Source organism: Elgaria multicarinata, chromosome 7 (assembly GCF_023053635.1).
Source record: "Elgaria multicarinata webbii isolate HBS135686 ecotype San Diego chromosome 7, rElgMul1.1.pri, whole genome shotgun sequence".
NCBI lineage: Eukaryota > Metazoa > Chordata > Lepidosauria > Squamata > Anguidae > Elgaria > Elgaria multicarinata.
In genome coordinates, this window is record NC_086177.1 from 901,580 (window position 1) to 927,808 (window position 26,229).

General features: G+C 45.7%; 1 protein-coding gene across 6 annotated transcripts in view; it reads right to left on the bottom strand.

The window, feature by feature from the left end:
- Positions 1 to 4,767: 4,767 nt before the first annotated feature.
- The window catches only part of PCDH1 (protocadherin 1), a 185,903-nt gene continuing 164,441 nt past the window's right edge, over positions 4,768 to 26,229 (bottom strand). For 5 of the 6 annotated variants that reach the window (XM_063130036.1, XM_063130038.1, XM_063130039.1 and 2 more), the window contains exon 5: positions 4,768 to 9,502. In XM_063130036.1, the coding sequence (XP_062986106.1) occupies positions 9,117 to 9,502 (386 nt within the window). In that variant the 3' untranslated portion in view covers positions 4,768 to 9,116. Of the gene's footprint in view, positions 9,503 to 11,857; positions 12,047 to 26,229 lie in introns of those variants that run through there. The other variant, XM_063130040.1, reaches the window with a different exon arrangement.

Consider the following 26,229-nt stretch of genomic DNA (forward strand, 5'->3'; position numbering starts at 1 on the left):
GTGATGAAGACAGAATTTCACCAGGTTCTCCATATATACAAATGACACCTGATGAAATTCCTTTTTCTATGCAACTGTTAAAGATACAAGAGCCCTGTCCTCCTTTCCAGATGGTCACCCTACCTTCCTTCAAATATCTTTTCTTACTGCAAATCCTTCACTGGATGTCCATCTCTCTCCTTTTCTAACATTTAACAGTCTTTCCCCATCACCTTTCTCACAGCCATTTTAAATCAGGATCTTTACTCACAGATTCAGCATACTGCTACCAGTGAACAAATGAAGCAGTTGACAAGTGCAGAAAAATCTAGTATAACAAACTAGCAACCTAGCATTCTGAAAGAGTATAAAATACTATTACTCTGCAAAAATTAGCCATGGAACAAAATGGCCAAAGGGATTGTTGCAGTCACTTCTCACTAGCACATCTTGGCTTCTTTCAACTTCTGGTTTATCAGAGAGAAACTATCACAATGCTAGACAAGGCTCTTTCTCTCCTTTTATCCAAATATCTCCTGAAGACAACAGAAATCCCAATCAGGGAGTGTAATGCTCAGCGCAAAGAAAACTCAGAAATAAGTCCCATTGATTTCAATAAAGCTTACTCCCAGGTAAATGAATATAGGATTTTGGCTTTAAACGAAGGTGCTTACAGGGCAATTAGTATTTTTATTGCTGTTCATGATAAATCTTCACTGTGATAGAATTTAAGCAAGTTGAACAGTCAACGTTACTGTCTACTGAGAAGTCACATTGACTGCAATAGGGCCTGCAATCCTAAAGTGTTAACATAAACAATTCCAAACACAGAACAGAATAATTGAAAGAGGAGGGGGGAAGTTGTTAGGAGGGGGAGTTTTCTGCAATTGTGGAGCAAGTTGTCAGTCACACACAAGATGAACAGTTTGCAAAGATAATCAATCCAAATAATATTTCAGCAATGCCATGAAAGTGTTCAGTGTATGTATTGTATGATACAGGAAATGCAACACAGAGCCTCAGCTATCAGGCAGTAAACAAATTATATAAATCATTCAATAACGGGAAACTGTGCTTCCAAGCAAAGTCAGGAGTCCAGCTGCACGCATCCAAGCATTTTAGTGCCTCTAAAGTAACATTTTCAATTGTTCTTTCGTAAACACTTTAACTGCATTTCATGTTCCACTTGTCAGCACTTCAGAACATGTAAATAAATCGAATGAAAGACAATGCAAAGTAGAGAAAGTTCACCCCAGAACAGTACAAAAAGTAGATTCCTAGAAGAACCACCTTTTCAATATACTTAATTTAAAAATGGCTTCCCCCCCACCAACTTTAACACATGCATCTTTAATTCCAACACATCCCAGCTACTCTTGAAAGCAAAACTCCTTGGTGACTTAGGAGTAATCACTATTTTATTGTAGAAAAGGATAATATATATTTTAATTAAAATTTTGAAATAAGCACCTGTGACCATGCACAGTGTTTTCACGTAGAAAACCTGTCTTGTTAAGTGTTGCAATTTTTTGACTGGGACTGATACAGGACTGAAGGAGAGCCATTCTGTATATGTTTAGGGGTATTAATCATAATTAAACATCCTGTAGCATGCTATTTCTTCAGTGTCTTGAATGATTCCCCCTACTCCTTCCTTTTCTCCTCCCACTCTACTTTTTTTTTATTATTTATCTATTTATTTATTACAAATTGAAAACATTCAAAGTATAAAACAACAGTATAAGGATGCAATTGTATGCATATTTACCTCAGAGAAAGAAATATTGAACTCGGTGGGACTTACTACTGAGTAGACAAATTTAGGATTGTGCTGTAACTGTTTTTAAGGTGACACAAGACACAGAACCTTCCTAGGAGGGGATCTGTGTGGGAAATGGAAAAGAAGTGGGATCACTAGCCAGACTTCCCGGAAGGACTGCAGCATGTGCCTGGCTCCAGCCTGGGCAGTGGTGCTTTGCATAAAACTTGCACTTTGTAGCCCCCTCCCTATTCCCATTCCTTTACCTGGCAGTAAATCTAGCATGGAGTCTCCAGGGATGCACTTCACCTCCTCCTCTGGCACCTTTGCGAGGCTCCTGATGAGGGAGGTGAGAGAAGGGGTGGCGAAGAGGGAAAGGAGGCCCAGAGTTGCAGCCCTGACAGTGGCAGTTGGCTGTCTAGTGGGGTCCCAGGTCTCTGCTTCCTGCTCTCATTGGGCAGCAGCTACTCTTCCCTTCTTTGGCCCCAGCACATGTGATGAACAGGAGGAAGGCCATGATGGCAGCCTTGAGCGTAGGCAAGTCCTGCAGCGGAACCAAGACTGGTGTCAGCTACGGGGGGGGGGGGGGGGCATGTAGCTGGAGATACTGGTGGGTGTGAGGGGATGGGTGGCCCTGCCCAGCTGCTGTTGGAGGTGTGGGTGGCAATGTGGCCATGGAGTTGGGGAGCTGGGATGTGAATCGTGGTGAGTGGGAGCAGAGACAGCAGCAGCAGCTTGAGTGTGTCACTGGCTGCTGCCCTGGTGAGGCGAAGGGATGCATTGTGTCCGGCAGAGCGAACATGCAGCTGCTGCTCCCTGGCTTCCCTGCATCTCAGTCTTGCATCTTGTGAGATTTCTGGGATGAGGTCGCTGATGTCTCATGTCACAGACTTCATCCTGGAAGTCTTGTGAGATGGGGGACGTCTGGGAGAGATGGGGAAGCTACCAAAAAACACGGCTGCCTAGCACTGCATCCAGCTGACTCCTGAGCCAGTGAGCTTCCCTGCCTCTCCCAGAAATGTTGTATTTCATGAGACTTCTGGGATGAAGTGTCTGATGTCTCACGAGATGTCAGACACCTCATCCTGGAAGTCTCACGAGATGCTAGATTTCCAGTGAAGCTGGGATGTTGGGATTTCCCCAGACATTTTTAGAAAATATTAGAAGTCCCTCGGATCTCCCAGGAGGGAGCAAAAACTCAGACAAATCCAGGGAAAACCATGTGTATGGTCACCCTAAGGTTGCCCACCCATAGACAATGCTATGCTAGCTCTGTTTAGGAGAGGTTGTACTGGTTGTACTAGCCTAAGCAGATGAAAATTGCTTTGAGCTACAGACACCAAATGGCTGTTCCAACAGTGCTGCAAAACTGCAAACCATATCTTAAGGACAAGTTAAATCCCACCTCCTTGGACAGATAAATTATCTAACAACAGCACCTGCCTTGAGTGGATTGGGTTTTAGTATACTAACCCTCACAGGTCTACACCAAGCAGGCTATAACACTTTGAAAGTGGTTTGAAAACAGTATATGGAATGTGCCATGAGCCCCAAGGTTTGTCAAGACCATTATAAACCATTATTAAGCAGTAGTCTGCTACTAGCCCCAGACACTTAAAATCAGCCACAGAGGTGGGAGAAATTTGCTTGGGGCAGTAGAGCTGGGGAAGGCCATGTTTAAACCTTTTCCACTGTGCTATTTCTGAATCAAAATCACTCCCTTCTCAAAGAGAGGAAAATATAGTCACAATACAAGTAACGAGAAAGAGTCTTCTGGCACCTTAAATATATATTTTGACATTTTCTGTCATGGATTAGAGTCTAGTTCATCATATGTATAGTGTTGTCCCCACTTTGTAGACTTTAGTTCATGCCATAACAACTGTTAGTTTTAATTTTTTTTTTTTTACCATAACTACCTTGTGAGGACTTTGTCCTAAAAGGTGGAATCAAAATATTTTAAATGAGTAACTTGCCACAAGACTGTATTTTTGGTCTGTCTGTCTGTCTGTCTGTCCATCCCTCTCTCCACCATAGGTCAAAATAGGAATTTGGAGGGAGCAACTGAGTTTGGGGAAAATATTAAACATCTCCTTTCCTAGTGCTGCTGAGCCTTTCTACATGAGGCTTTCATTGTGTCCTCATGAATCTTCACTCATAGTAGTTTGCTAGTCCTTTACATGACCTCCTCCTTCTCCTCCTCCTCCTCCTCCTCCTCCTCCTCCTCCCAGGGCCAGGCAAAGCTGGTAATAGGCCCGGGCCAGTTAGGAAATATAGGCCCCATTTCAAACTGCTCATTAAGTATTTTTAATCAGTTCTAAATATATATGAACTAGAATGATTTATAAAAAAGGTAATGGCAAGCATTTTTATTCAAGATGTATATAAGACATCACTTCTTCACATTCAGAAATGCTTTACGTGCTTTTCTTTGGGCAAATCCATCAACAACAGAAAAATCAAGCAACTTTGCCTAGAGGGACTCAGAGTAGGCTCCCTCAAAATCATAGGCCCATGCCAAATGGCCCCCCTGCCCCCCTGCCCTGCCCTGCCTCCTCCTTCTCCTCCTCCAGGGCCTCTCTCATGCTTTGTGACCACTATCACAGTTCTATTTCTTAACGGGGAAAGTGTGGTATTATTTTCTGAATAGCCTCTATAATGTGATAGAAATCTCATGTAATTGCACAATTCTGTTATACCACAATTCTGGAGCATACAGAAAGACAGAGAAAGAAACCTTGGGGGGCAGGCGGTATATTGGAGCAGTTCTTAATTTTGCAAAGAAACTGGAAGTAGAAGTCTTGATAAAGGTATGGGTTAAAAGCTTCATGTAGAAAAGTGATCTGTCCCAAGCCAATTTACCTCAACCCCACCTTATGGCTACTTATAAAAAAGATTGGGAAACTCAATCATGGATCTCCTGTGTCACATGGTTTGGCCTTCAGAAATGATATGAAACAAAGCCCACTGTGCACATAGACAACATTCAGGCTAACTGATCTGCAGAGACAATAAAACAGATCAAACTAGAAGGTTTTCACACTTTTATTGTAAAGCTTTGGGAGGGCTAATTACAATGGAATTTGTCATCCAACAGCTCAGCAAACAAACAGAATGGAAGAAAACAGAAAAGGGCTCACGAGGTGTCATGCTCACGGCTCCAAACAAAAAGGATTACAAAGGAATAAATTGTGCTCATGGTGCATGGGGAGAACTAAGCCCCAGAACCAAAGCTTTCCCAGTGCAAGGGAAACGCATCACATTGAGAGCAATACAACTTTAGCAAGAGAGAGAGGCAGTACCTAAACATAGGTCACCATCTGAAAAATAGTTGGGCACTCTTTACTCTGCCATTGGATTTCTCCTTTTAGAAAAAGCTACACCTGCATGTACATAAAACTGTACAAAAAACAAGGCATCACAAGCAAGGAACTGAAATCTCGTATAAATAGAACCAACACGAAGAGCTACAAAGGGGTTGCTTGGCTTCATCTTACACAGCTGGCCTGTGCCTGGCCTCCCACCTTTGGTTTTACCCCTGGTTTATCCTAGTGCAGTGTCCCCCATTGCCCGTCAATGTGCTTGTCTAGGTCAAGACCCATGGAGCACCCTTCTTCCTTCCCATCCCCCGCCCTATCCCTGCCAACGTAGGATCTCTCCTGGCTTTGAATTGTGCAAATTGAGCTACCCCTGGTCATATATTGGCCTCTGGTCATATATTACCGTGCCCACTCCTGTGGCATCTCCCCATTCTGTGGCAACTTCAGTTTTCCTCACCATTATTATTATTATTATTATTATTATTTATTTATATAGCACCATCAATGTACATGGTGCTGTACAGATAACACAGTAAATAGCAAGACCCTGCCGCGTAGGCTTACACCAAGAGCCAATCTCAGTGGCACCACTGCTGCAATGATCAGATTCCACCTACCAACCAAAATAACATCACAGCTTCTCCTGCACACAAGAGGCAGCAATGCCTTGGTTTTCCTGTTGGGGACCAAGTACTACAGCCTCTTTCTTTTTCATCTCTCCTTTAGCAACCAGTTCTTCCCCACCACATACCCCAGGATAAAGCAAGGGGGAAGACGCTGCAGATTGCTCCTTCTCAAGATGTCAGATATTATCTGATAGACAACAGTGGATTAACACAATCTATAATCGACGCTCAATTCATTGGCCTTAGGCTAGCACACATTTTGTTCCAAGGGGCCCCATGACAAGTGTGCCCAAGGCTGGAAACTACTCTTGGATGAGGCCAGACTTATAACGCCCATTGGCAAGGGACAGACATGGGCTAGTGCGCCTAGGAATAAAGTTGCCACTTACTCTATTTTTGACTGAGGAGGTCAGCTTATGGATCATCCTATTTTAGTGGCCATTTCCATAGGCCATTTTATTAAAAACAAAAGCTGATAACCTTACCTGGGAACCTCAGATATCTCCTTATCAGGGAGCCTGGCTTCTACCTATGCCTTTCACAGCAGGGACATAATTACAAAGAAGAGACCGGGAGGAGGGTCCTGCCCCCCTCCATACCTTACGGTGGCACTTTAAAGTGTCATAGGACAGCGTTTGATTTGGACCGAGTGGCTGAAGTACATTTCGTCCCTGGGCAGAGTGATTTAGTCATAGTGCCTACTACCAACTGAGTGAATATGGAGAGAACTAGCCATTTCAGGACTTGCTGCTAAATTAGCCCTGAGTCTTGGGGAGCATAGGGAACAGAAGTGTAAAAGTAGGGTTTTACGGACCAGGCATGGTCTGCCCTGCGAGTGCTTGCACGCTCCTGTGGCCATGGTCTGCTCCAATGAGCTCGGCTGTGTGAGCCCCTGCTGAGTGCTCCGGAGACCCACAAGCCCCCAGACCCTTGGCAACCACTCGTCCTTTTCCCTCCTTTGCGCTAATGGCAGCAATCACTCACCATTAGTGTAGAGGGGGGAAATGCACAATTTCTGGACACATGGGAAATTGCACCTTTCCCTCCCCCGTTGGCTCAGGGGGACGATGATGTATGCTTTTCAGAGCATGGTTGGGAGAATTGCACACTTTCTGGAGGCTCTGGAAAGCATGCTTTCCTGCCCCCCCCCCCCGTTCCAACTGGGCCTTTAAGGAAAGCACACTTTCTGGAGCCTCCAGAAAGTGTGCAATTCCCCTGGGCATGGTAATGGTGGCTGCTGTCCTTGTGGACTCAAACAAACACTCAAGGTATCCCTAAGTAAAAGTCCTTTACTCTCGTGCGCACTGTAAGTCACCAGAGATCTCAAACTGGGGACTCTGATACTGGAATCCAGTCACCTAGTGCTCTATAACATGTGGCAGTTTGCCACAGGAAGGAATTGCTGGTCTGCTTCAGTGTCACCACTGCATAACTCACAAATAATAAGTAAAAGGTGATGTTGTAACAATGTGCTTAGCAGGGAGCAGATGACAGAAAGGAGACAATCAAGATTCCACAAGATCCTGTAAAGCTTCGGAGTCTGGCTTGGCTCCTTGGTCTGAGGAACTTGCTTCCTGACCAGACTACCAACTTGTCTCCACACTGTCAGCCCTGACACACACATGCACAATGTACCCCCAAAATATAAGAAGAGGTTTGCCTGCATATGCCACAAGCTGCCTCTCTCCCCATCTCTCCTTCCTAGATCCACTCAAATCAGAACGTTGAACAGAGACACAGCAAGGAAGGGTGATGGCCAGTCTGCCTTCTGCAACACAGCAAAGAGGAACACATCTGTGACCCATGGCAACGTATGGAAAGGGGGGCAGGTCCTATGGGCATTAGAAGAGCCAAGCCAAGGCATACAAGTAGTAAGAGAACAACACTGGGGCCCAAAGTATCAGTTGATCAAGAGGGTAGAGGTTCATAGCCGGAAAGTGTACCAGTGAACTTGTACCCTCCATAGCCATGTGCATTGGAATGAAGTCCAACAAACACTGGCTGGCAGGCAGGGAAGTTGATGGGAAGAGATTGCCATGAGCACTAGGCTACATGGACTCAGGCAGGCCCAACAAAATCAGGACAGCAAAGAGTGACTTATGGACCAAGTCACTAAAGCAGCCTACGAGATGGCTGGAAGAAGATGCATTCTCCCTTTCCCAATCAGGGCTGCTCTTTTGAGGGCACTCACTGTTGGGGGTCAATCATGCAAAGGTAGTTCCACTGTTCTTTATGGGCCCCTGCTGTAACTGCAACAGCACAACAGGGCTCCTACAGTTTGGTAGTATGTGGCTAAACCTGTTGCACTGGAAAGAGAAAATTGGAGCCCTTGAAGCTGGCCCTGTGGTCTAAAGGTATAGGGAGAGAGGATGACTCCAGCATACGGAGGCCCTGTGGCCTCCAGTGTGACCCTGAGTCAGAGCTCCATTTCACAAAGGCAATGGTGGCTTACAGGCAGACAAATCAAAGGCCAGAATCATGGTGCTGGGGCCCAATGACCCCATGGGAATTCCCTATCTCAGGTGAAGCAGAAGAGATATTGGGAAATGAGGGGGTTGTACCACCTGAAGAACTGAAGTCTCTTCCATCTTTCTTATTGGCCCAGCTCCACCTCCCATGGGAAATGGGCAAAGGAGGACCAGCACAAAGCCACAGCTACCAGCTCTAGGATTCCCCCACACCTGAGGAGAAGAGTTGCTGAAGTCCGGAAAGAGATTAGGATTTAAAAGCTGTGTAATGCCCTCCTTCCCAATCCAGCTGACTGGCCAAAGCTCTCCCCTCACAAACCAGTACCTCATCCTTATTTATACTGTGAAAGGCAATGCTGGGCTGGTTGGAAGTGCTTGCGCCCATGTGCTCTTCTGTGTGGTGAAAGATTCAAGCTGGAAATTGCTCCCTGTGGTTTTGTTTTGATTGATTCAATGTCTTTTTGTTTCAAGGACAATAAAACTTTTGATCAGGCAGGACGCAAATGTCATTCCTAAGATTCATATTTACAGGAGTCTACAGTAATAAGAGAGGCAGCTTTCCTCCCCTGTACCTATGCCAGGTGCCCTCAGCCCTGTGCCCAAGGGACTCCACCAAGTCTGTGTGGACCTTTGGTAACTAAACCCTTCCCCCCACCCCCGCCCCTGAAGCCATGAGGCCAAGCCCTCTTCAATAGGTTCCTTTCCCCCTCTTTCCAGACATCTAGGGACCACTTTATCAAGAGCTTGGTAATTCAGATTGGTGTCAGTCCTCTTGCCCTGGGAGCAATGAGTGTACAAAAGTGTTCCTGTGCCCAGAGCCTGGGCAAGGCATCCTCACCTGGCAGGCACAGAACCGCCAATGCGAGTGATATAGCATCACAGTTTGAAAAAGTCCCTTCTTTTTATTCTTCGAGTTCCAGACACTCAGTGGTGTTTTTCAGGTACTTCCATGGTCCTCTCAGTCTCACAGGTAGATCTCCCGCTTGGCAGTTTGGGATGATGGTGTGGTGACTGTCTGGAAGTCCGAGGTCTGGGTGAGAGGGATTTCCTCCATGGGAGAGTCCTTGCAGGACTCATGGCTACTGTTGGAGAAGGCACTGTATGTGGGGAGCAGACGGAGGTTAGCCATTTTGGTGTTTCGCTCTTCTGAGAGTTTGGGGCTGCCATTCCCAACTTGCTCTTGACTCCCTCTGTCTTGATAAGGCACAAATGTAGAGAGTTTGAGGGCATTCTTGGGCCGTCGGCTTGGAGAGGACTGACCTGGCATCCAGCAGGTGTCAGAGTGACCAAACTCTGTGCATTCCCGGGTGCAGGTCCCTGTCATGGCTACGTCAGGCAAAGGCCGGAGATCTACAGAGGATAAAGGGATGAAGAATGATTAAGGCATACATATAGCTACTATGGATGAAGGCACACATAGCAGTTACTATAGCTAAACTTGAGGCAAACTCAAAGCAAAACATGCTGAGAGAACGTGACCCTTTCTTTACCCTTTCTCTCTAGTATAGCAATGGTTCCCCCCCCCCCCAACAGAGAAGTACTGAAGAGGAAACTAAAAAGTTAAGCAAACATCTAGTCCTCAAGGTGATCTGTACTACTACCAGCAATCAGGTGAAAAGCCTGAAGCCTGGTCTATACATACAACAGAAGGAAGGAGGAATGATGGTAAGATACACTGTGCCATTTCAGAATGTTTGAATGCTCTTTGGGGTTCATTCTGGTTCTCTTCCATGTTTTAAACTATCACTTTTCATGGAGAAGAGACAAGCAACCACATGGCCTGTAGATTTCAATGGGGACAGAACCCTCTAGTGGGCATTTTATAGCACAACCTCAAAAAATTCAGATTTAAAGAGGTGTATTTTGTGTCCCAAAAACTTAGAAAAACAGCGTGAGAAGTGCAGGAGTTGGACATCATCATCAAAAGGACCCACGAACATCATGAGTGGCCAGTAACGAGTGTGCTATAAAATGCTCATCTGATGATGCTCTTTGAATGCTCTTCTACATTTTTTAAAAACTGCACTTAGGCCTAATCTACACCAAGCAGGATATTGCATTATGAAAGCCGTATGAAAGTGGTATATAAAAGGCAGGAGCCACACCAAGCAGGATATAGTGGTATGAAAGTGGTATATGGTATGTGTCAATGGTCTCCAACAGTTGTCAGTGCACTTCAATACTGCTGTAAAGCAGTAGTGTGGCTCCTGCCTTTTATATACTGCTTTCATCGTGCAATATCCTGCTTGGTGTAGATTAAGTCACCTTGTCCCTGATGTAATTGCTTTTTGACTTGCAGGGAGGTTTTGTTTGTTCTTTATGTTGCAGGGCAAGAACAACATCCCCCTCAACTGCAGTCTGAATTAGTATAGCTCACTCTACCACCCCAGAATTGTGTCACCTTAGTCTTGTCCATATCAGGTTTAATGTGTAGTCTGGACTACAGAAATCTTTCCTCCTGTTTGTCTCTGTTTTTCTTGCTTACACGTGTATACACATACTCACAGGATCTTGGTAACAATCCTCAGTTCAGTCAGATTGCTTTACTTGTCAACAAAGCGTATATGCCTTCTCTCTGCTTCAAAAGGAGAAATGTTTTGGATACCAAATATGCCTTGAGTGGAAACTATTATTGTACCCAGGCTACAGCTGAATCACGGGCACAAAACACTCACACTTCAGATAAGTTTGAAATGAGAATATTCCCATGCATAAAACAGCAGGCTGCTGTAAGGGGAAGAGTGTTGCACTTCAGCTGGGGAGGTATATTGGCTCAACTCCACTAGGTCATGAAGCTTGCTAGGTGACGTTGGGCCTTCTTAGGTTACTGCCTCTAGTTTTAACCTTTCCTCACAGAATGATGAGAGAAGGGCATGCCTATACAGAAAAGTAAAGCTGCCTAAATAAGCTTCTCCAAAATAACGTCTGTTTTTAGTTGTCTGTGACATCTGCCAAATTGTAGCTTGATTATTCTCTTCTACATAAGTCCCTCCCCAACATACATCCAGCAAAACATTGCCAGTATGGTTTGTAATTATTGTGAAACACTTATTGTGAAGTGCTTCAAAATATTTACAAACCATGGCTTTTAGGAAGGCCAATTTTAATAAACTAAAAGAAATAATATGGAAGAAAACATGGGAAGAAAACCTTAAAGGCAAAAAAGCTGGGACTTCTTGAAAAGGGAATTAAGGATAGTGCAGCCTCAAACAATACCAATGAGGGGAAAAAATGAGAAGACATCAAAAGAAGTCCATGTGATTGAACAGACACCTTACAGAGGAGTTGAGACTAATGCTTACTGGAAATAGAAGGAAGGGCTTATGACCAAGGAAGTCAACAAAGTGACAGCCCAGAAATGTAGGAATGAGGTCAAAAAGGCAAGGGCAGAAAATGAGCGAAAGTAAGCAAAATCCAGCAAGAAGGCTGTCTTCAAATACATCAACAGCAACAGTAAGACAACAGAGGTGGTGGGCTTACTGCTTACACCAAATGGAGAAATCATAGAATCGTAGAGTTGGAAGGGGCCTACAAGGCCATCGAGTCCAACCCATCGTTTCCTCCATGCAGGAATCCACCTCAAAGCATTTTTGAAATCTTGAATTCCTCTTAAGTTTCTCCATTTGGTATAAGCAGTGAGCCTCTGTCTTTACATCCAAAGGAAATGATTAGCTGAGTGAACAGAACAGGGGAGAGCGCATATCAGTAAGGATGTGGTACAGGAACTTCTAGCCAATTTGAATACCTTCAAGTCTCCATGCCCTGATGGAATACACCCTAGAATACGAAGGAACTGGTTGAAGAGCTGTCAGGACCTCTGTCAATTATCTTTGAGGAGTCATGGAGAACTGGGGAAGTGCCAGAGGCCTGGAGGAGAGTGAATGTAGCCCCGTTCTTCAAGAAAGGGAACAAAAAGGAGAGGATTCCAGTAATTATCTACCAGTGAGCCTAATATTAATCTCTGGGAAGATATTAGAGCAGGTAATAAAATGGACCATTTGTAAGCATCTTGAACACAACATGGCTTTGTAAAAAATAGGTCATATGAGACAAATCCTGTCTCCTTCTTTGACAGGGTAACTACTCTAGTGGACAAAGGGAATGCTGTAAACATAATCTGAGTGCAGCTCGAGTTGAGGTAGAATCATAGAATCATAGAATAGGGTTAGAATAGAATAGAATAGAATAGAATAGAATAGAATAGAATAGAATAGAATAGAATAGCCCAATACAAACAACCCCTGCATGGGCCACATGGGCTTTGTTTACTTCTTAGAATCATAGAATCATAGAATAGCAGAGTTGGAAGGGGCCTACAAGGCCATCTAGTCCAACCCCCTGCTCAATGCAGGAATCCACCCTAAAGCATCCTTGACAGATGCTTGTCCAGCTGCCTCTTGAATGCCTCTAGTGTGGGAGAGCCCACAACCTCCCTAGGTAACTGATTCCATTGTCGTACTGCTCTAACAGTCAGGAAGTTTTTCCTGATGTCCAGCCGGAATCTGGCTTCCTTTCACTTGAGCCCGTTATTCCGTGTCCTGCACTCTGGGAGGATCGAGAAGAGATCCTGGCCCAACTCTGTGTGACAACCTTTTAAGTATTTGAAGACTGCTATCATGTCTCCCCTCAACCTTCTCTTCTCCAGGCTAAACATGCCCAGTTCTTTCAGTCTCTCTTCATAGGGCTTTGTTTCCAGACCCCTGATCTTCCTGGTTGCCCTCCTCTGAACACACTCCAGCTTGTCTGCGTCCTTCTTGAATTGTGGAGCCCAGAACTGGACCAATACTCTAGGTGAGGCCTAACCAGGGCTGAATAGAGAGGAACCAGTACCTCACAAGTTCAACCACAGCTTTTAAAGCTCAACTAAAAACTTTTCTTTTCCTAAAGCTTTTAAAACTTGATGTTGTGCGGACTTTATACTGTTAGTTTTACCCTACCCTGTGCCTGCTTACCCTACCCTGTGCCTGGTTGCATTCTCCTCCCCTCCTTATTGTTTTACTATGATTTTATTAGATTGTAAGCCTATGCGGCAGGGTCTTGCTATTTACTCTGTACAGCACCATGTACATTGATGGTGCTATATAAATAAATAAATAAATTAATTAATAATAATAATAATAATAATAATAATAATAATAATAATAACTGAATCCTAGAGTAATAAATAGGGGTGTGCACGGACCCCCCGCTCCGCTTCACTTGCAGATCCGCCATTTTTCGGAGCGGGTCGCTCCGCTCCGCCCCCGCTCCGCCCACTTCCGCTCCGCTCCGCTCGGAGCTCCGGATCCGGATCCGGAGCTCCGTTTTTGCCCCCCCATAGGCTTGCATTGAAAGCTAAAAAAGTAAACAACTTTTTTTCCGTTGAAGTTAGAAACCTCACGTTTGGCACCATGACACCTCATGGGCGTATACACACACACGCCAAGTTTCAAGGCAATCCCATCATCCCCTGATTTTTGGCGAATTTTTGAAAATCGGGCACCCCATTCACACCCCTTGGGATAGCTCCGTCAATTTGCATGTTAGAAACCTCAAACTCGGCACCAGGGCAGCTTATCCATGTGTCCACATGCACGCCAAGTTGCAAGCAAATCCCATCATCCCCTGATTTTTGGCGCGGCTCTACCCTCTAACGCACCACCCATAACCCTAATTCACACCCCTTTAGATAGCTCCGTCAATTTGCACGTTAGAAACCTCAAACTCAGCACCATGATAGCTTATCCACGTGTCCACATGCACGCCAAGTTTCAAGGCAATCCCATCATCCCCTGATTTTTGGCGAATTTATGAAAATCGGGCACCCCATTCACACCCCTTGGGATAGCTCCGTCAATTTGCATGTTAGAAACCTCAAACTCGGCACCATGAGAGCTTATCCATGTGTCCACATGCACGCCAAGTTGCAAGCAAATCCCATCATCCCCTGATTTTTGGCATGGCTTAACTCACCCCAAATTGTCCCATTCTACAACTACGTCAATTTGCATGTTTGAAACCCCAAAGTCGGCACCATGATAGCTTATCCACGTGTCCATATGGACGCCAAGTTTCAATGCAATCCCATCATCCCCTGATTTTTGGGGAATTTATGAAAATCGGGCACCCCATTCACACCCCTTGGGATAGCTCCGTCAATTTGCATGTTAGAAACCTCAAACTCGGCACCATGAGAGCTTATCCATGTGTCCACATGCACGCTAAGTTGCAAGCAAATCCCATCATCCCCTGATTTTTGGCGCGGCTTAAACTTTTTAACTCACCCCAAATCAAGTCCCATTCTACAACTACGTCAATTTGCACGTTAGAAACCTATCCTTTGGTCCCATGACAGCTTACCCATGTGTCCCCATGGACACCAAGTTTCAAGGCAATCCCATCATCCCCTGATGTTAGGGGAACTTTTGAAATTTGAACACTCCAGTATGTCAGGGATTTAAAGTTGCAATTGCAGACAGCTCAATGGGGCCAGTTCCAAGGCAATCCCAACATGCCACGAGATAACCCTAAATCTTCTTGCACATTTGAAAAAGGGATTATTGAATTTGATAAAGTCTAAGTGAGCGCAGGAAGGACTTCTCCCCTTAGTCAAAGCAAGACACATACACCATCGCTGCAAGGCGGGAAGGGGAGAAGGGAGGGAAAGCAGGCAGGCAGCATGCATTGTAGTGCCGCAAGGATGGCTTGAGCACTAACGCATAGCAAACCAACCCATAAGTGGGCGCAAAGTGAGGCAAAGATGGCTGGTTCTTTCTTTCTAAGCCAGCAGTTACGCCTTGAGGGGCACAGAGGAGGACGATTGGAGCAAACCAGGCACCAGGCGGGCAGAGAGGCAGGCAGAGTAGGCGAGGAGTCAGTCCTGGCAGATGCCCCACCACAGCAGCACCCCGGGGGAAGCGGGCAGGCGGGCAGGCAGGCAGGCAGGCTGCGGGCATTTCTGGGGGCACAAGGAAGTGATGGCTGGTTTCTAAGCCAGCATTGCAGTTAGTCACGCATTGCAAACGCAAACCATCCCAGCGAGTCGGTCACCGAGGAGGACAGGCTAGCAGAGGGGCAGGCAGAGTGACATGTCATAGATCTAGTATTGGGGAGGAGTCAGTCCCGGCAGATGCCCCAACACAGTAGCACCCTGGGTGGGCATTGGAAAACGCCATCTTGTGGGTCAATACTTCCCCCACCCCATGTCCTGCAGGGTTGCCTGCCTAACCCTTGTGGGGATGGGAGATGGAGAGCTTAGAGTGGCAGTGCCAGCAGCAGCCTTCGGCTTTCCCCTGGAACCAGTCGCCTTGCCCGCCTCTTTCCCCAGCAAGATCGCCTGGTGCTGCCTATGAAGATGCATCTTCATGCTGCTGGTTCCATAATGCCCTGTCGATGAACCCCTGCTTAGGCTGAGTTTGCAGTGGCGACAGACAGCAAAGCGGGGATCCGCTCCCAACTCAAAGTGGTCCCACACGATGCTTGTCTTTCGTTTCCGTGGTGACACCACCAATTGCCTGCCTGAGCTCTCTGGTGTTGCCACAGAAACAGGGGTGTGGGATGAGACTGGGGAGAGAGCCTCGGCCTGCTGCTGCTCCTCCTCAGCCCCCACATCCTGGAGGCCCACCGCCTCCTCCTCCTCCCCCCCCTCCACTGTGCTGAGGACCTCGTCTAGGTCCATCAGCGGGCTCGTGGGCTGAAAGGAGAATGAAGGAGTTGGGGATACTCCTCCTCCTCTAATGGCACTGCTGCCACGTGCCTCTTGCAAACGGGCACTTTTCCCATTCCCACCCTCAAAAAGAGAACGCCGGGCACAAGTTGCAGAAGAGAGTGGCTCTGCCTGCTGCTTGTCCTGCTTCTGTTTTGGAGCAGTCAGCCAAGGAGTTGCCCGTTTGAGTTTCACAGGAGGAGAGGAAGCCTGCTTACTGCTGGCAGACTGAGCCTTGCTGCTTTCAGCACGCCTGCTTCCTCTTTTCATGATGACTAACAAAATATTAATACTACTAATACTATGTATAAGGTACTACTAAGAATATGTATAAGAAGAATATAATATGTTTAAATGTAGGGAAATGGGACAAGAACAATAAAATATACTACTACTAATATGTATGAGAATATAATATATATATATATATATATATATATATATACTACTAAGAATATCTACAAGAATATAATAATATGTTTAAGAATATTACTAATAAATGTAGGGAAATGGGACAAGAAATGGGACAACCACTACTATAACAAGAACAAAATATGAATACTACTACTAATATGTATGAGAATGTATACTAATAGACTACTAAGACTATGTCAAAGAATATAATATAATATGTTTAAGAATAGGGAAATGGTGTGCGTATGCTTTCCCCAAAATGCTCAATCTGTGGCTGCCTGTTGAACTTGACAAAAGCAGCCCACTCTGTCCAATTTACACAGAGAAGAAAAAGAGAATCCAATTTTTTTGGTATATTTGGTATATAGAAGATAGAAGGAAACACAATCAGGATTTAAGAGAGGGGAGGGGGAAAAAGAACCAACCACTACTATAAGAAGAACAAAATATGAATACTAATATAATATGTATGAGAATATATACTAATGGACTATGTGAAAGAATATAATAAAATATGTTTAAGAATATAAATGTAGGGAAATGGGACAAAAAGTGTGTGTATGCTTTCAAAAGAAAGCTTTCACAAAAGCAGAACAGTCAGGCTTTAATACAGGGAAGGGGGGGGCAACCAACCCAACCACACACTCCAAAATTCAAAAATAAAGTTTATATTAAATCAAAGTAAGGGGAAAACACAGGGCAAACTAAGCTACAAGTCAGAAAGAAGCAAACAAACACACACACGCGCCAAACTAAACCTATCCTAATCTATCTCCAAAGTCCAAAGCAGGAGCACTAACTAACTAAGTGTTCCCTCCACGAACGCCAACCCACAAAGAGACACAAAACAGAAAGTTCTCAGGGTGGGTCTGCCTTAGTCCCCCCTCCAACGCTGGGATTGGAGGAGGATGCTTTCTGAGGAGATCAATTCTCATCAGGATTGGGAGTTGAATGTGCCTGTCATCGCTTCCAAAAAAATAAAAAAATAAATAAAAAAAACCCAAACCCCGATTTTTAAAAAAATATTGCACGTGAACCACAGCACGCAGAAAGTTGAGAGTGGTCTCAAAATGACATCCACGACTCTCTGTGCACAAGAATTTTCAGAACGATAGCTTAAACCCCCCCCCCAGTTATCCCCGATTCTTTCCCTCAATGCAATCCTATGGGCGAAAAGCCGAAACGCAGTTTGAGCCGCGCGGTTGACCCGATTTTTAAAAAAATATTGCACGTGAACCACAGCACGCAGAAAGTTGAGAGTGGTCTCAAAATGACCCCCATCCACGACTCTCTGTGCACAAGAATTTTCAGAATGATAGCTTAAACCCCCCCCAGTTATCCCCGATTCTTTCCCTCAATGCAATTATTATTATTAAAGCCGAAACGCAGTTTGAGCCGCGCGGTTGACCCGATTTTTAAAAAAATATTGCACGTGAACCACAGCACGCAGAGAGGTGAGAGTGGTCTCAAAATGACCCCCATCCACGACTCTCTGTGCACAAGAATTTCCAGAATGATAGCTTCAAAAACAACGTAGTTATGCGCGATTATTTGCCACAATGCAATCCTATGGCGAAATGTTTTCAAGATGGCGACCGGAGCGCTCCGACTGAACTCGGAGCTCCGAAAAATGGTCGCTTCTCTTCGCCTTGCTTCTAGGGGGTCCGCGGTCCGCTCCTACTCCGCCTCTGGGTAAGGCGGAGCAGGCCAATCCGCTACTGCTTCTACGCTCCTAATCGGAGCGGAGCACATCCCTAGTAATAAAGGAACTGGCAGAAGAACTCTCACTTTCTATTATCTTTGTGAAACCATGGAGGATGAGTGAAGTGCTGAATGACTGGAGGAGGGCTAATGTCCCTATCTTCATAAAGGGCAAAAAGGAGAAACCTGGGAACTGCAGACCAGTTAGTCTGACATCAATCCCTGGGAAAGTTTTGGAGCAGATTATGAAGAAGTCAATCTGTAAGCACCTTGAAAACAATGCAGTGATTACTAGAAACCAGCATGGATTGGTCAAGAACAAATCCTGCCAAACTAAACTGATCTCATATTTTGATCGGATAACCTCCCTTTTAGACTGTGGGAATGCTGTGGACATAATATATCTTGACTTCTGCAAAGCTTTTAAGAAAGTGCCCTACGACATTCTGATAAGCAAACTAGCTAAAAGTGGGCTAGATGGAACAATTATTAGGTGCATCCATAGTTGGCTACAGAATTGGACTCAAAGAGTAATTATCAATGGTACCTTCTCAAACTGGGTGGAGGTAATGCATAGGGTACCCCTGGGGCCAGTGCTGTTCAATATTTTTATTAATGACTTGGATGAGGAGGTTCAGGGAATGCTTATCAAGTTTGCAGATGAGACTAAATTGGGTGGGATAGCTAATACTATGGAAGACAGAAACAATCTCCAAAGTGATCTTGATAGTGCTGGGCTGAAAATAACAGAATGAAATTTAATAAGGGATAATGCCAAGTTCTACACCTAGGAAGAAGAAACAAAATGTACAGTTACAAGATGGGGGATACTTGGCTCAACAATTCTAAAAGCAAGAAGGATCTTGGAATTGTTGTAGATCACAAGCTGAATATGAGCCAACAGATGTGCCTGCAAAAAAAGCAAATGCTATTTGGGCTGCATTAATGGAAGTATAGCTTCCAAATTGCGTGAGGTATTGGTTCCCCTCTATTCAGCACTTGTTAGGCCACATCTTGAGTAGTGTGTGTCCAGTTCTGGACACCACACTTCAAGAAGGATGCAGACAAGCTGGAGGGGTTTCAGAGGAGGGCAGCGAGGATTATCAGGGGTCTGGAAACAAAGCCCTCTGAGGAGAGTCTGAAAGGGCATGTTTAGCCTGGAGAAGAATGAGGGGAGACTTAAAAGGTTGTCAGACAGAGGAGGGCCAGGATCTCTTCTTGATCATCCCAGAGTGCTGGACACAGAATAATGGGCTCAAGTTACAGGAACCTAGATTCTGGCTGGACATCAGGAAAAACTTCCTCACTGTTAGAGCAGTATGACAATGGAACCAGTTACCTAGGGAGGTTGTGCGCTCCCCCACACCAGAGGCATTCAAGATGCAGCTGGACAACCGTCTCTCAGGTATGCTTTAAGGTGGATTCCTGCATTGAACAGTATAAGCCTCTTCCAAGTCTACTATTTATGATCCCCATCCTCACCTCTTGCTAAGAAACAGTGGACAGTCTTTCAGACAGATATAAAACAGGGTAAGCCTTTTATACTATAGAAATACAAGAATCCTGTGAGGCAGATTAGGTGGAGTTAATGTATGTCCACAAGCAGTAGTTAATGGATGCCTAATAGACTTGGCTAGAATCATTATCTTAACAAAGCAATTGTCAGGTATACTGTAGGTACAAGGCCGGCCTTGTACCTAGTGCATAGATTTATTAGGAAATGGTTTGAGAATGTCAGATGTCTCTGCAAGTTTATCACTGTGAGAAGTTCCCATGGGAGTAGCTTGTTCACTACCTGCCTTGGCCTTGAAGCTGCTGGTTCTCTGGGAACTTCAGAATGTTTTGGAAAAGGTAGGGGCTGCTCTTCAAAGTGGGTTGTAACATCCCACCCTCTTGACACATGGGCATGGTCAGAGGACCTGTCTGTCAAGTGGTTTTGAATAAGGCTTAAATGTTGGTGCAAAGCTGAAAAAGCTTTGCTAGATTTTATTTATTTATTTATTTATTTATTTATTACATTTCTATACCGCCCAATAGCCAGAGCTCTCTGGGCGGTTCACTGGCTCTTGATGCAACACCTGACCTCCCTCCTGCTCTGGATTCCATCTCTGCTTGGGACTTTGAAAACACTCTGCACATGGACGCTTTGCAATTTGGACTTTGGATATCTAAGAACTGGGCCATGAAAAGTAGTGAGGCTTTTCATAGACTTGGACTTGCATCTGCTGTGGATTCTGTGTCAGTCCATGCCTCGTGGGGGAGGGGGGGCTGCTCCTCATCATGAGGCTTGAGCCTCCACTGGCTCTGAAAGCGCTGTGCCCCCAGTGGCTGCTCGGAGTCCCAGAAGAACCAGACTTTCCATGGTTCTTCTGGGGGTGCTTTTTCAGTGGGAAAAAGCGCAATCAGGGCAGGACATAGGCGATGTCATTGGAGTACTTTATCGCCATAGCATACTATAAAGTGGCTATCATGGGAGTCTTTTGCACAGATTGTGCTGTGAAAGCAGGCTATATAGTAGGTGTGATGGAGCTGAATGTCTGGAGAAGCTCAAAGCGGTTACTGGCATACCCTATTCACACCCCTCTGAGTGTTTGCCTTAAGGATCATTTCAGAAAAAAAAGCCTAAAGCTTTCTAACCATCATGCAGCTTTAAGTGTGTTTTGGAGACTCTGTAACCATTAAGCTACCATGTGATTTACTTAATAAAAGAAGTCTCACTGATACGAGTGTTTCATGTCAGCTTGCCAGCACGTGTGAATGCCAGAGGAAACAGGCTCTGAACACGATAGTGATTGCTCTCAGCAATTCAACTTAAGCTTCCACAATTACCCACCCCACAGTCAAGCAATATGATGATTTTTTTAAAAAAAATCTCCATGCAGTTCCTCTAACAATTCAGCATAAGATTTTAGAATCCCCCCCACACACTGTAATGATCCTTCTGCAAGTATGTCATTCCTTCTCACAATCCAACATGAGCTTCCAGAGAATCTCATTCCCCCACAATTTGGAGGAGATTCTTCATTTCTCTTGCTCCACCCTAGCAAGAGAAAGGCTGCCATCTTTTCTCCAAATTCCCTCCAGCCCACCTCTTCTCCTTACTTAGAAAAAAGCCTTAAGCAAGGCCAGGCCACGAAGGAGGGAAGGAAGAAAGGCATGCTTCCCCCATGCAAGCAGGCATCCCCGTTCTCTCACACCCCACGTTAGTGCTCCAAAGGCCCACCAGACAACTAAGGGTAAAGTTGTGCTTGCTGCTACATGAATTAACTGGCCACCTCTCCCCACTCCCCAAAATTTTAAAATAAAAAAGAGAAACAAAAAAGTACTCCCCCACAATGGAAGATAGTAGTGAGTTACTCCCCTGCCCAGTATTGCCTCAATCCAATGTGGTTAAAAAGTAAAATAAAAACAAAAAGTATAAAATGTGGGATGGGGAGGGAGGGAATAAAAACACTCTCCTTTCTCCCTCCCCTCCCTCTCTCTCACACAAAGACATAAAATAAGTTAAAAGGTAAGTATGCTGCTGCCTGCTGTTAAGGGCTTGGCTCACTGGCTGGCTCCTCAAGGCCACTACAAGAGAGTTCTGGAAAGGAGGGAATCTGGAAATGATATGCACAGATGCAAAAGTCAAAGAGAGGAAGAATGTATGGCTTGGCTTGGGGGCGTGGCATTAAAGGACAGCTCACTCTTGGAGCTCCATCCGACAAACATTTTATTGCATGCTTGTTACTGGGCACCCATGGAGTTTGCTCAGGTCCCTCACATGACGTTGTCTGCCTCCCGTGCACCTTCTGCCCCTTTCTGGCCTTCCTTGTGCAACAAAAATACCCCTCATCAATTCCGATGTTTTTTTAAACTCTGAATTGCTGCTCTCTCCTGCTGTGTGCAGGAGAAGCAGCGCCATTAGAACAGCGGACTCAATGGGCCTCATGCTCATTCTGTACTTACTCTTTTGAAAAGAGGAAGTAACTGAGGAACAAAACACCAGCTGAGAAGCGAAGGTTGGGAGTGTGTTAACCCCCGGTGTGATGGAGCTTTTTCAGCCAGGTGACTGAAGGAAGGGCTATGATTGCACAACAGAGCAGGAAGCGATTCCCAGCCAGACTGGTTGAGAAAAACCAGGCAGAGCCCATCCACCCCCAGCAATGAAGCTGTCCACTCTCCTCAATTACTGCTCTCTCCTGCATATCAGTGGATTGCTAGGGGTCTATTGGCATCTTGAAGAAAATGTCAGTGCTTCAAAATGCATAGGCTTTGTTGGCTCAGCCACGGGGTGCCGTGGAACTTGAAGTGCTACAGATATATATGAAAAAGTACCTTTCCTTCCAGTAATTACAGGATTCTAGAAACTGGGGTGGCAAGCTCTTTGTTTGGGTGTGTGTGCTTGCCCCCTCTTGCCCCCATCCCGGCGCTGCCACTGTCTGGGTAATGGTTGTTAGCCCAGTAAATTCTTCCCAGAGGACCTGAGTGTGTAGGGCAGATTGTATGGGAGAAGGCGATACCACAGGTAACCTGGACCCAAACCATGTAGAGCTTTACAGGTAGGGCTTTACATGTAGGGCTTTATACTTCACCTGGAAACTAATTGGCAGCTAGTGAAGTGATTTTAAAACTGATGTAATGTGGTCACCCATAGGTGTACCAGTGACAAAACTGGCTGCCATATTTTGAACTAGTTGAAGTTTCTGGACTAAGCACAAAGGTAGCCCTATGTAGAGTGCATTGCAGAAGTCAGGCCTCGAAGTTACCAGCATGTGCACTACCGTCTTTAGATCTTTATGTCTTCCGACTCTAGGAAGGGGTGCAGCTGGTGTATCAGCTGAAGCTGATAGTAGGCACTCCTGGCCGTCACATCTATCTGGGCTGTCATTTGGAGCGATGGATCCAGGATCACTCCCAAGCTGCAAATGCAGTCTTTCAGGGGAGTGTAACCCCATCCAGAACTGGTTCACACACCTCCAAACCCAGGTTGACAGTAAGGACCTCCGTCTTGTCTGGATTCAGTTCAGTTTGTCTTTCCTTAGCCAGCCCATTGCCACCTCCAAGCATTCATCCAGAGGAGACACACTATCCTTAGCTGACGTTGTTGTCGAAGGCATAGAGAAATATATTTGGGTGTCATTGGCATACTAATAGCATCCCGCCCCATGCCTTCAGATGATCTCTCCCAGTGGTTTGATGTAGATGTTAAACAGCATTGGGGATCGGATGGTGCCTTGTGGTACACCATATAACAGCTCCTTCTTTGAAGAGCAGCTATCCCCATGGATCACCATCTGGAACCTACCCGAACGGTAGGACCAGAACCACTGGAGCACAATGATTCCCAACCCCCTCAGGTGTTCCAGAAGGATACCATGGTCGATGGTATTGAAAGCCGCCGAGAGGTCCAGCAGTATCAGCAGGGACACACTCCCTCTGTCAATACTCATGCAGAGATCATCCACTAAGGCTGTCTCAACTCCATATCCTGCTCTGAAGCTGGTTGGAAATGGGTCTAGAAAATCTGTATCATCCAAAACTGCCTGGAGTTGGAAGGCAACTGCCTTCTCAATCTCCTTGCCCAAAAATGGAAGATTTGATACTGGTCTGTAGTTATTAAGGTCCAGGGGGTCCAGAGAGGACTTTTTTTAGAAGCAGCCGTACCACCGCTTCTTCTAAACATGATGGAAAACTCCCCTCCCTGAGAGATGCATTAATAATACATCATAGTTGTAATCTAACTGCATCTGCTCCTTGGATGACCAGCCAAGAAGGACAGGGATTGAGAGGGCAAGGTGTCCTCCTCAATCTTCCAAGCAGTTTGTTCATGTCCTCAGTACTCACCAACTGAAACTGATCCAGTGTAATCCTACTCGCAGAGTTGCTGAGCACAATATGAGTTACCATCATGTTAGCACTGCAGAACAAAAGGCAATATCTATTATATAAGTATCTGTTTGCAAGATCTTGTAATTGGCCGGGCTGCTGTGATGTCATGGAATGCATATAACATTCCAAGGACTCAACATGTAAGAACAGAATGCTCAAATTTCTTCTATAAAGAAAAAAGTCAGTTTGGTTTGGAAAGCTTTATCTAGCATCTACGAACAGATGGGGCTATGTGCTGCTGGCTGGAAAAAAGAAGGCAGTGGGCCTGTAAAGAGAGTGATGATGGGGCTAGGAAGCTGCATGAGAAGCTGTAGAAGGTGGAGGAACTTTAAAAAACAGAGAAGAAAAGAAGAGGTGCTCAGTGAGCTAAACTTTTTTTGTGAGAGACATATGGGTGGAGATGAGAAAGGACTGAGAGAAAGAAGGGCTGAAGAGATGGTGAGCTGAGGAAAGAAGAAGCCAGTCAGACAGGGGCTTAAAATGATCTCTCTCTCTCTCTCTCTCTCTCTCTCTCTCTCTCTCTCTCTCTCTGTGTGTGTGTGTGTGTGTGTGTGTGTGTGTGTGTGTGTGTGAATCATTCAGTGTTTATTTACACAATCCTTTCCAATTACCTTGGGTCTGGAGTAGTAATGAGTAGGGGTGTGCACGGACCCCCCGCTCCGCCCCGCGGGCCGATCCGAAAATTTCGGATCGGCCCGCTCCGCGCCGCTCTGCCCGCTCGGCCTGGTAAACCCCACTTACCTTTCCGGAGGAGCTCCTCTTCGCCGCGGAGCTCCGGCTCCGAATTGGAGCTCCGCAGTGGAGGGGAGTGGTGCCAGGTAAGGCCGGGAGAGGAGGGCAGGGGGGTTACCGGGCCCTGCCGCTGTCGCCGCCCGTGCGGTGACGGCGGCAGAGCCCGATAAGGGACCAAGGGGGAGGGGGGGCTTACCTGCCTACGTCCGCGGTCTGTCGGCTTCTTTAATTGAGCCCGCGGTTCAACTAGGAAGTCTGGGCCAGACTTCCTGGTTGAACCGCGGGCTCAAGAAGCCAACGGACCGCGGACGGAGGCAGGTAAGGGAGAGGAGGTTTTTTTTTACCGGGCCCTGCCGCTGTCGCCGCATGGGCGACAACGACAGCGGCAGGGCCCGGTAAACCCCACTTACCTTTCCGGAGGAGGTCCGGATCGAGGCGATGGATCCACCTTCACCTCAATCCTCTTCGCCACGCTCTGCCGGCCCCCCAATCCTCTTCGCCTCCTCCTTAAGGGGAGGCGAAGCACCCCGCTCCACTTCTAATTCGCCGGTCTGATTAGAAGCGGAGCACATCCCTAGTAATGAGGGCAGAGGAAGGTCATCTCTTTTAACAACTTGTCCCAGATTATGTCCCACAAAGAGGAGGCTATTTATTAACCTTCCATTCCTCTTTGCCTATAGTTGTATTCTCTTCCCCATTTACGAGCCTCATATCTTATTTATTTATTTATTACATTTCTATACCGCCCAATAGCCGAAGCTCTCTGGGCGGTTCACAAAAATTAAAACCATAGTAAGACAACCAACAGGTTAAAGCACAAATACAAAATACAATATAAAAAGCACAACCAGAATAAACAATCTTCAATTGTTTTCTACTCCATCTATTCCAGCTAGTGCTGATTTTACTGACATTGTGTCTAATGATGCTTCAACACTTGCCTGCTTTACATATGCTAGATCAGAGCTGCTCTAGGTATTCAATACAGGACACAAAAGACACATAGGATAATGTTAGAACAACGGGATCTCACACCTTTTTAGCCGAGACACTGCTTCAGAGGCCCAAGTCCTCTGCGATTCTTTCCCTCTTTTGAAACATATGTGGAAGCCTGTCACCCAGTCTCTTCATCTTCTCAGTGAAGATTTAGTAAAGACCACCAACTCTCTGTTGTTTCTGTCTTTATGTTGTCATCCGGGTTTGTGATATGTAGTAGTATTTCAAACAGGCCGGGCAACTGCCAGTCCCCCCATCACTACCATGTATACTTATCGGTCAGATCCCCACTTTGGGAATACTGCCTTAAGGTTAACATGCAATCAAACTACCAACTGCATCTTAGGGATGCTTACAAACTTTCCCAATTCAAATTTCTGGCTGGGTTTTGTGCTTCCAGTTACCCAGAACTTGCCTTCACGGCACTGCTTTGTCCCCGCTCTGCTGCTTTTCCTCCTGCAGACCCCGACTTTTCTACTGCACATTTTTGTCTATTTGCCCCGTCGTGGCTGTGAGTTGGCGGCTGCATCATATAACTGACATAGCACCAATTCATAGCCACTATGGGGCAAAGTTGGCGTTTAGAGCACCCCGCCCAAGGTTGTTCGTAGAGCAGTGTTAATTCATTTGCAATCCACAAGTCTTCCACTTTGCTTTCTGGACTTTATTCAGACAACTG